This window comes from Teleopsis dalmanni, chromosome 1 (assembly GCF_002237135.1).
Source record: "Teleopsis dalmanni isolate 2A chromosome 1, ASM223713v2, whole genome shotgun sequence".
In the NCBI taxonomy this organism is placed as follows: domain Eukaryota; kingdom Metazoa; phylum Arthropoda; class Insecta; order Diptera; family Diopsidae; genus Teleopsis; species Teleopsis dalmanni.
The window spans coordinates 168,880,910-168,893,101 of record NC_051846.1 but is presented as its reverse complement, the minus strand read 5'-3'; the positions used below and the strand labels follow the sequence as shown (position 1 = coordinate 168,893,101).

At 28.6% G+C, this 12,192-nt stretch overlaps 1 protein-coding gene across 1 annotated transcript; it reads right to left on the bottom strand.

Moving 5' to 3' along the window:
• Positions 1 to 929: 929 nt before the first annotated feature.
• Positions 930 to 11,513, bottom strand: LOC119666686 (innexin shaking-B-like). Its single transcript, XM_038075967.1, has 3 exons — positions 11,137 to 11,513; positions 1,162 to 1,316; positions 930 to 1,023 (listed from the first exon to the last, which is right to left on the bottom strand). Exons 1-3 carry the CDS (start codon positions 11,491 to 11,493, stop codon positions 930 to 932), a joined length of 606 nt encoding a protein of 201 aa, XP_037931895.1. The 5' UTR covers positions 11,494 to 11,513.
• Between the last annotated feature and the right edge of the window lie 679 nt (positions 11,514 to 12,192).

Here is a 12,192-nt window from a genome sequence, read left to right as displayed (position 1 = left end):
AAATAATTGCAGTTATATGAAATAATTATTATAATTTCATAAAATAATTAATTTAATAGTTTAAAATAATGATAACTATACAAAATAGTTATTATTATATAAAACAATTATTGAATTGTTATAAATTAATAATATAAATTATATTACATAAAGTAATTTTATAACTACATAAAATTTGTTTTTTAATAATATAAAATAATTTCTGGAATTATATAAAATAACTAATATAATCATATGTTATATTTAAAGTCATCATTATTGTAATTATTTGGTACAATTATTATAATAATATATAAATAATATTTACAATTTTTGTATAAAATAACTATTAAAAATGCATAAAAAACTTCTGTAGTTATATGATAAAATTATTATCAATAACTATTTATAATTTATTATAATTAAATAATTTAAATGAACTAATTATTATGGCTACATAAACTTTTTTTTTTATTGTAATGAAATGTTTCTTATAATTATAATAAAATACGTTATTATATTATATAAAGAAATTTTGTAATTATACAAAATATTAATTAAATTACATAAAATAACTAATATGATTCATCAGCAATTATTATATTTTTCAAATAAGTTCTATAATTATATGAAAATATTTGTATTATACTATAATTGATAAAAAGAAAATGTTATATAACATATAAAAATTTTATAATAAATAAAAGTATTATGATTATTACAATAATTTTTATAATAATATAAAAAAATTATTATAAATATATAAAATAATTATTATAAATATGTAAAATAATTATTATAATTACATAAAATAATTATTATAATAATATAAAATAATTATTATGTATGTATAAAATAATTATTATAATATTATGAAATAATTATAATTATACATAATAAAAATAATTATATAAAAAACTTATTATAATTATATGAAATAATTGTTACAATTATTTTGAAGCCAAATTGTAAAACTTACTTATCACATTTATGAGCGCCAGCAGTTCACATACATAGTACCTGTAGGCCCACCAATTGTGATATCTGCAATATTATAATATATTATTATCTGAGTAAGGTATCGTAACATATTTTATTAAAGAATATAAGTCCGATATATGACACCCTATTTTATATATTTTAAAAAACTACAAATTGAATAAAGATATCTTTAAGACAAACCTTAGATTTTCCCACAAATAGTCCAAAAGTAGTTTCTTTTTCTGTTTTTTCTCTGCTTCTGAGAATATTCCTATATCTAAGTCCATAATAAGCGCATGAATCTTACCACCTTCCCAAGACTTCCACAGCCACCTTGGAGTATAGAATAATATCGCCTGAAAAAGGAAAAGTAAACTTTTGTTACTTTTAATGTCTTTAGACAAATTTTAAACTTAAGATGAATATATATATAATTTATTAAATATAATATGATATATATAATATATCAAAGTAATAATATGAACGTTGTGTCATTAATCATATGTGGATGCTATCAACTATCGGCGGCGTTATTGATATTATAGGAAATGCAAAATTTTAAATTACTTCTCTTGTTAAATATTTCACTATACTATGAAAAAGAATTTAATACCAATGGCTCTACAGCTCCTTAGGCTTGCAATGGACTTGTCAAAAGAGCAAAATATCGATAACACTATCGAATTTTTGGTCATATGAAATTTCTTGTCGTGTCAATGAATATATTTTCTTAATATTGAAAAAAAGACACATCTAATAAGTCAATAATACAAATAATAAAATATTAAGACTTAAAAGCTGGTAATATATTGTCAATGGTACCGATTTTTACCTGATTGCATTTTTACATACCATAATACATTGACATTGCTAGTGGCCTCCTATATGCATAACTAGTGCCCTAACAAACTACAAACACACATGAATCATGTATGATGTAGCCTTTGGGTTGAGATAAGCTCCGCTAGAATAAAGTTATTACATACATCTGGTTCTGTTTTGATAAAAATAGCATGTACTATACATTTTTTGCACTACGTAGATATATTACTTAAAACGGCCCATATCCCGCCCAAAACAAGTCCCCGTCAAAATACGAGTATCTATTGATATTGTAGCCTCTTATACAAAGAAACTATTTACTTATTTTGTGAATATTTAATTACAAATGAGGGTAGAGTATCTCATAAGACAGTTCTGTAGGGCTAAGTATATTCTTTTGTGCTTATTCCGGTAATTAACTCTCACCGTGTCCGGGTATTGTCATTAGGCAATACACTGAGGACATGGTTCGATAACCATGTAGATGGTTATGGGCCGTGTTACTACATCCTATGTACTTCTTTGAAAATACTATATGTGTACTTTTTATGAATTATAAATGACTCTTTATGAATTATTATTTATAACTCTTTATGAATTATAGGTGACGATCTAACGTCTTTTCATATATGTATACTCTCAATCTAGTGTTATGGCATTTATCTGTATTCACAACTCACATGTTCTAAGCATGCAACCAACTATAGGAAGTTTATGTTTTAACCCTTATACATATATATATAACCCTTATATATATACATATATTTGCTATTTGCTTTATATATTATTATTTGTATGTATTCAAACAGTAACATAAAATGTTATTAAATTTCATTTCAGAGCATATATGGTACATAATTCAGTGTCATAATGTTCACACCACAGATCAGGTGAGTACTTTTTTAAATTTTTTATGTGATTTATATATATTTTACATCTAGTAATAAATTATTTAATGAATAATTTAATTAATGAGATGTAATAATAAATAAATTAATTTATTCGTCGTTTTATTTTCAAAATGCAAATGATGGTTTAATTAACTTATACTTACGCTTAAAATTATAAGTAAATTAAATTATTTAAAAAGACAAAAGGTAGTACCTTCTTCTACTTACTACATTTTCATGTAGTGGTTCTTAAATGAACTATTGCAATAAAAACTGCTTGTATTTGTTAATAGATATGTTCATTCATCACTTATAGTCTTCCTGTCAAGAATACAAATAAATGAAAAACTACTAAAAGGAGCTAACGTTAATTAAATCAATATCAAAATATGAAAATATAAATTAAGATAAATTGATAATGATGAAGTTAATCTATTTGTTGTGTTAGCTGTGGTGTTAAACGTGTGTATTTAGATGTCTTCTATGGCATGGTGACAAGCCCGAAACTCTCGTCGGTTCTGGAGGTGGCGTCTTGGGATCAGTATTACACAGCCGACATCAATCAAGAAAAACTCTCGTGTCATGCTTTTGATTCCTATCGGTCGCAATGCCTCCCTCGCAATGTCACTATTTACACGGTTAGATTCAGTCATCCTTCCCTATACCTATGAGTGGTGATGTGACTCTCTATTTCTGTATAGTGTTAATACAGATCATACTCTTATCATACTCTATCATACCCTATCATACTCTTGTTTATCCGTCACTTAGTCACTAAATTATATCATTCAAATATAATCCCTTAGGTATCATACCACAAGTATGTGTAGACGATTTAAATTGAAACAAATAGACTCTGGCATTCATAACACTCTATTATTCTTTATTCTTGAAATATTCACACAGATTATTTCAGTGATTTTTATAATCAGTGACCTTTGTTATTGGTAGCTTGAATAATTCAATTGTATTCGATAGATACATTCGGAAAAACTTATGGAAAGCTTGTACTCAGTATTAGGGCACGTCTAAGCTAATGCCATGAGTTGGCTTTGTAGAGCATGTATTTATTGTAAATTCTTTATTTATTAGCCAATAGCTTAATATTAATTTTGTACTAATTACAATTTAAAATTATCTTATTTAATTTGACTTTCAAGCTTGAGTTCGTGAATAATATTGAAACGTTTCATTAGTATTCATTCTATTCGCAATCAAGTATTCGCAGTCTTACTATTAGTATATCATCCTGTAGGATTGGGGCATATTGCATTTGCCTTAAGTACCAACATCAGCTAAGCTTATCATGCTGCCAAATGACTTAAAGATATAATGTAATATCAATGCATAGACTTTAACGAGGGAAACCTGGTAACAAAGGGTGGAGTTTCCTCTTGAAAGACATAGATATAGTTTTAAATACCTCAGAAATATCAAGTCTTTGTCATCTGTTATTTGCGTTTTTGCTTAGCGAACATATTTAACCATCATATGAGAGCACATGCTCAGTAAATATGTTAAAATTAATCTGTTTTTTCAGTTTTGACTGTGTGTCTAATTTCTCTAGACTGACAGCTACTTCAATACCTTTAACATCATTACATTTGGTAATTCAGAACATTTTGAATTTTATTTAAGTTTGGAGTGATTGTTAGCATTTTATTAACTTTTCAACAAAAGTGTTGTGAGCTACCGTTGCTAACTCATAGAGTTAGGTCTATAGAGTTAATTGTCTATATAGAGATTCATTTTTGCAAGGATTAGGAGTTTGTGAAAAACAAAGAGTTCTTTTGTTTTCTTGAAAGTATTTACTTCAAAAATTCAATTTTGTAATAATATGTTAGCCATCCTATATATTATTAAATTTAATATTTACATCAGCCAGTCATTATATTGTATTGCAGTATAGTAAGCATTTCAAATAACTTGAAATAACTACAAAATAAGTTACTTTTCATGTTAATTTTTTTTAAATTTCATACCATATAATATATTTTATAATCTAAATTCACTTAAGTTACGTTAAACGTTACTTCTTCTAACAATTCTTGCAACATCTCTACCTATCGTATATCTTTAATATGCAACTTCCCATATGAATGTTGCTGAAAAAAATGATTGCATTTATAATTCTCATTTCATTTAAATAATATATATTATATAAAGTTTCTATTTCACACACGGCAGTTGTTTCCAATATGAGTTTAATATAATTTTAATATGTTGTTTTTTTGAGCCAGTGCACTTGAGCACTTTACTCTCTAATAAATGAGAGGTATCTAAAAAGCCCCTCTTTACGCCTTGACTGGATTATTGTTTATCGATTCACCAGATTAACAATAATTGATTAATCCAGTTGAAATAAATGTTTGGACTTGTGTTACTGTTAATAAAGAAATATTTAAATTATTTTAGTATATAACTTTCGATGGTATATTGTTATTTTTTCCTTGTACATAACTTTTTATAATTCCATTTTGCAAATATTTCCGAATGTATATAGAATAGTACTTTCTATTTGATATATAAATAAACTCGTAATATTCTACGTTAAAACGTTAAAAACGACCGTCAGGTCAACTATAAATCGTATCAATCATAATCTAAAAAGCACAAAAAAAATAGTTGGGAGGTACTTTATCCAGTGTGGTTTTAAAGGAGAGAGACATAGCAAAACTAATTTTAATGTTTTGACGATTATTCTTTATAGACTAAAAGACAGAAGATGTAATTTATTTTGGCGGCTATTTATATATTGAGCCTTATATTCAAAAAATACTAAATTGTCGTTGAAAATTGATTTATTGTTTGTCGAAGTAGAAGAAGTCATTGGGTTCCAAATCAGGACTGTACGGCCATCTGCATAACCCATCAATTTGATTTTTAGAATGTTCTAATAGTCATAGGCTTGATGAAGAATGATCCCACGCCGCTTGTTTGCTTTCCGTATTTTACTAAACAAATGATTTTATACCATTCGGAAGTGAGCATTTTATGTTTCTGTAGTAATGTATATGGTGTAGTTGCCACATGACCAGTTTCCCGAAAAAACAAGCGACCATTTGTTTTGAAGAGCTTCAAACGCAAAGAATTTTTGTTAAATTTGATTCTTCTTGAAACACTCATACTGTCGATTGCTGTTTACGTTCCGGCTCATACGTCATAATTCGTCACCTATTACAATCTTACGTCCTTGCGTCTTTTGAAGCACCGCCATTTGTGTGCTTCAATCGACACGAGCATTTTTTTGGGTTTTTGTCATGTCAAATGATGGAGGATGGGATCCAACGATCAGCATCAGTTTTTGCACAGTATTAATATTTTCTGGTACAACAAGTGATTTTGAACGACCTTCACGAATTTCGTCTTCGACAGTGAGCGAACTGTGAAGTGCGACCAAGAATGAAACCATTGTACCAGCCTTTCAATTTCACAGTGGCAAAGGATGGAGCTTAAACGCTAAATGTGGAAGTAAGTTGATCGATTCACTCTTCTGTCTTTATAATCCACATCGAAAGTCGTAATACCTAAATCATCACGAAAATTTTCTCACGTTAAAATTCTCTCATATTTTATAATGTCAAACTTTCGTATGGAAACGTCAGATGGCACCTGACAACAATTAGTGTTGCGAAGGCTCAAAATATAAAAAGTAACTCTCGCATATAAATAATTAGAACAAAAATGTTATAAATTTTTTTTTATAAATTTTTGTTTTAAATTGAACTCATTTCAATAGCTTTTAAGAAAAAAATATTAATGAAATCTTAAAGTCAATTTTGACAAAAGCAATCCTCTCTATTATTTATTATAAATATTTTTATATATTCTCTCAAATTACTCGTGACTATACGATATTATGGCACTCATATTATACGTGATTCATCGACATATTTTTATAAATTAATTAAAATTTAACGTTTTAATTCCTTAACATAATAAATTAAAAAAAAATTATTTCCACTTGTAGATTTTATCTCAATAAAAACCTGTACCAAATCCTCTAATATCTAAAATTCTGTATTTTATTTGTTTTTCTATGTTTAAAGCCATTGAGGAACTTTTTCGTAATATTTTCTGTCTATCCAATTATAATATAATATTAAAATATTAAATTAATTATAAATTATATCTCGCAGACGAGGAATTATGAAAATGACAACATTTTATTAAAAATTTAATTATTATTTGTTATTTTCAGAAATATTAATTAATATTTAAATAGAGTCAAAATATTATTTATTTTTTTTGAGGTGAAAGTTCGAATTGTTTTGGCAAGATTTTTATATATAAATTTATATTCGTGTTGACTCATGAGTAAATTTTTTTTATATACATTTGTAATATGATTAAGTATTTATAAGATATTTATTTCTGTTTAGTATTACACACAAAAATAAGTATTTCATTTACATCTTTATTCACGTCAACAGGAAATAATTTCAAAGTAATCTAAACAAAGTATCATTAAAATTGAATATATTCACCATTGCTCTGTAAATCAATTACTGAGATGCATTCCTTAGATACATTTATGTGATTCTTTTAATTTAACAAAAATCGAATTAAAAACTATGGTTTTAATAATAACATTATTTATTTAATATTTACCAATTTACGTGATTAAAAGATATGTGTCACTATATCCTAACAGATAACTTCAATATATTTCATCATTTTTTGGCATTGTATTTAACATTGACATTGTATATACGTGGGCGGTTTGATAAGTCTGTGACTTTTTGAATAAAACAAATCTTTTTTTTTATTCCCTCCAAATAAGAGGTTTTCTCAAAGCTCTTAAAATACTCGTTTCTTTCGGCAATGAATTCTTCATTCGACTCAAATCTCTTACCGCCCAGCCATTTCTCCATTTCTTTAGGTTTGGAAACAGAAAATAGTCACAGGGGGCTAAATCTGGAGAATATGCTGGATGGGGTAGTAATTCGTATCCCAATTCGTGGATTTTGCCCAGTAATGCCTAATCAACATACGAAATTCACTTTTTTCCATTTTCATAAAAGTTCACGAGGTTGTCTGCTTTGAACGGCTATCAAACACCAACCGAACGACGTAGCTTGCTCAAAATTAAAAAGTTGCCCACTGGTAGATTACAGCTGACGGCAGTACTATTGCATTTGGGGTAACTGCGCGGGAAATTCAAAAAGTTGTTGACTTATCAAACCGCCCTCGTAGTATATATATATTCTTCTTTAAAAATTACTGTTTTTTATCTTTTGTATTTGTTGTTGCCATACATATGTCGGTAAATAGGTGTTCTTGATTTTCATCTATTACTACTATAAATAGATGTGCTATGCCATATATTATAAAAACAGTTGACCATATTTCTCTTGGATCTCATAGCTATTTCTAATACTCTTTCTATAGTTATTAATACTGATGAGTTTTATTACTAAACCGTTTGCTGGTTTTAATTACTTAAAACTTTTTCTTGAATTTCAATAGAACAAAATATTAAAATTTATCCGGTGCTACATTTCTTATATTCATTAATAACAGTATTCTGTTTATGCAGCATTGACAGACATTAAAAAAGCCTCTGATAGTCTGAACAGACGTTTCATATGGACTGTTTTACGTCAAAGGAGCATCTCACCAACAATCCTTAACATCATTAAGTCTATGAGCATTGAGTTGAAATGCAAAGTTTTCCGCGGCGGAGTGCTTTCTGACTCGTTTGACATGAGTATAGGAGGCTGTCTGCTTTCACTGATGCTTTCCATTCTAGCTCTGGACGGAATTTTAAGAAATTCGATCGATGTACGCCATGGCATATAATGCACACTATTTCTCCATCTGGAAGATTTTGAATATGCGGACGATGAAGCCACAGAAAGAGTGATCTCCAACATCACGTAGACGCCTAAATCGTAACGCTCAGGTAGCAGGCTTTGAAATGAATATATCGAAAAAATATCCAGTGGATTCTGCACATATTTGGGCAGCGTAATTACTAACGTTAGTGGAGCTGAAGAAGACGTAGCGCCTCGTATAAATAAGGGAAAGTCTGCATTTGGCGAATTACAAAACATATGGTTGAACCAACTAAGCGTCAAAACAAAACTCTGAATACTTAAATCAAATATCGTATTTGTACTTCTGAATGGGTGCGAAACATGGAAGTTTACTAGATCAATCAATTTGTGAATACAAGTTTTCATAAACAAATGTCTAAGACGCATCTTCAAAATATGATGGCAAGAATACATTTCTAACATGGAATAGTGGAAAAAGAAGAAAATGCAAAGTGTCGAAAATGAAATTAAAAAACGAAAATGGCAATGGATTGGACATACAAGCAAGCCGAGTTCGTGTTAAGTAAGCCCTAAATTGAAACTCGCAAGCCAGTCGCTGGCTTGGTGCTCCTTCAAGAACATTGCGAAGGACAATTAATGCCAAACTAACATTAGTCCGCTTCTCTTGGAACGACATCTGCACGGCAGCTCCAAATAGGATACGGTTCAGAGGAATTGTTGAGGCAATATTGCTCTACACTGGGAATTAATGGAACAAAGAAGATGCTATTCATTTAATTTCAAAAATTTTAAATTTCACATATGGGTTTTATAAGAAACCTATTATCAAATTGGACGAGTTCTGCTTTTGAATCGGTAATGCATATTGAACAAATATTGAAGAAATTGTCATGCTTACTAGGCAGGTGCATTCAATGATCTATATCTGATATAAATTCTAATTTATTTCCAGTTTATTACTAGTGAACTATGAAACATATACATCGGAAAAATACTCTTCTCAATGGGATTGAACTGGGATAAATTGCTCCATACGTTGAGCTCCTCACTTTTTCCCTATAAATAGTTTAAGATATTATTACTTTTTGATCTTATTACTATAGATGAGTGTAAGTATACTTCTATCAATATAAAACTAAATTCTTAAATACTAAATTCGAATTAAAATCACTTTAGTGAAATTTCCGTTTTGTTGATAGATTATATATTCAAAACAAATTACGATAATAAAAGTCTTTAATTTAGCCTTGTATCAGAGCAGATACGATAGTGTCTATAGTTTACACCATATTTAAATTTGGCCAATATATATAAATCTCGTATTATATTACACTCGAAATGACCTAACTCAGTCAGACACACATAATTGCAAATACGTTTATATTGTAGATTTTATATATGTTTATATGTGAGAGTAGGAGAATTGATATATATCTGGTCTAAGTAATGAAAATATATATTTTTTGAAAAATTATATTTTAGCCGTCATTATAGTCCCCTTTTAACTTGACACACCGTATCCAACGATCTATCAACATTTGAATAGCTTATAAATAATACGATTTATCAAGTCCTCCAAAATATATTTCAGTTTCCAATTCCATTTCATCATTTGATGTAAGTCTCTTTCCCTGGCGTAATTTTTTTATGTTTCAAAACAGATAATAGTCTTTGGGAGCCAAATCTGAAGAAAACAGTGAGTGTGAGTACCGTAATTCATTTAATTTTCACATGGTTTTCTTTGACGTGTAAGCGGGTGAGCGGGTTTTTTCTTCGACAAATGTGGTGTTTTTTCCTTATTTCCTTATTCAATCAATACAATAATATACAATAGTAATCTGATGTGATTGTTTTTGCCTTTTTTTAAATAGTCTATGAAAATTATTCCACTTGAATCATAAAATACGGAAATACGGAATTTCGTATATATGCAATATATAATAAACTTTTTTCTGGCGTTGCCACCTGCTGTGAAATCAGGTATTTTTCAACCCACCTCGTATAGTTCAAACAGTTTTTAGTTACTATATCTATATTAAATTGATTTTTTATGTCCGTTTTGACGAAAGAAACTAAATTCGTATTATAAACTATTGATTTCAATAGAAAGGTCTTTATCCAGCAGTAGTGAAATTGCAACAACAAAATTTTTTTATTACATCCATCGTTTCAATATTATGTTTCGATACTGCCAGACTGCAATCATAAAGTTATTCACTTTTTCACATATAAGCCATTTTACTGAGAATGCACAAAGCACTTTTAAGTCGTTCATAAAAAATTGACAAAGAATTTAAAAAGCCATAAATTACCGAAAAATGGTTTGTAATATTTCCTTGTCTTTTTTATGTCTTCTAAAAATAAGGCCCATAAAATATGCTTTGATAATAAAAATGCGCTGTAAATTAGAGACCAATTATGTTGTGAGGAGATACGTGGATGCATGGAGAATGCATGGGCATGCCCACATCTTTATGTTTCATTTCAAAATATGTGGCAAACATAAAACTTCCGCCGTAAACAAATTTTGTTTATCATATGAGAGAATATATTTTATAAAAAAAAATAGAACAAAAAAAAAAGAAACATATTTTTATTTTATATATAATATGTAATACCAATATGACATGGGTTTTTTTTTTTATGTAAAACTTAAGCTTTTAATCAATTCATTTCTTACGCACCTGAAAGAACAAGCAAAAACACACCCATTGGTAGTATTTGTTGTGTTTTTTTTCATAACCATATTCGGAGTTACCCAAACCGGGATATGGTACCGATATACCTTGTTTTTTGGTGAAGGTATTACGTAGTGTGTATGTGGAGTGTATCCAGCAGTAAGTGTTGAGCACGTCCTCCGGTATGTCTTTGGTGTGTATGCAATCGATGGGATTGCCGACATATTGTCGCGTTGTTAATATTAATGAGAACGACATCAATATCATCACAGTTATGGAATAATGCAAGCGGAATACTGGCGAATCGATTTTGAGATGACTGAACCTGATTAGGTTTCGCAGGCCACGAAAAATATCTAACATTTTTTTTCCCCAAACGAATTTTGTTACACAAGAGCGAGCGTGTGCCGCTGTTCAATTTGTTTTATTTAAAACTTAATTTGACCTAATTTTTATTTTATTTCAATATTTTTATTTAAACGTTTTCATTTTGGAAATGTTTGATTAAACATTTTCCATTTTCCATCGCTTCTGCTCCATTGTTTTGTTTTGTTTACAGTCGATTTCCCAGTGATCGTGCGAATGCCGCTGAGCACGTTTGCGGTAGCTATCTTTCGAGTTCTATTCAATCCGAACCCATTCACAGAAATTAACATGATACACTCTATATGGTTCCAATTCTCCAAGTAGATTTTCAAGAAATTATTTATATGTTCGTACATTTTTCTTTAAATTTAATTTTTAGCATAATTTCACTATACATTATATTCGGCATTATTTTCTACTTTATTTTGTTTATAAGATATGAATTTTTTTTTTTTTTTGTTATTTAATTGTATAAAACTACCGAACTATTTCAATGTGGAAGCATCAATTTAATAGCTCGTGGCATTATTAAGCAATTTCAGTACAGATTTTTATTACTGAAACATTGAACTTATTTTTTATTTATTTTAAACAATTTTCTCAAAATCAATCACACGTGTTGGTTCCGAAATTTATTGAAATTTTTTGCATTCGCATTCAGCCTGGACATGAAAACACTGTCAGTCTATTTACATG

Coding starts and splice junctions, on each gene's coding strand:
- LOC119666686 (XM_038075967.1), bottom strand. CDS start 11,493: ATGTTAGATATTTTTCGTGGCCTGCGAAACCTAATCAGGTTCAGTCAT. Junction 1,317..11,136: donor GTTTTTGCTTGTTCTTTCAG/GTGCGTAAGAAA, acceptor TTCCTTTTTCAG/GCGATATTATTCTATACTCC. Junction 1,024..1,161: donor TATTTGTGGGAAAATCTAAG/GTTTGTCTTAAA, acceptor ATAATATTGCAG/ATATCACAATTGGTGGGCCT.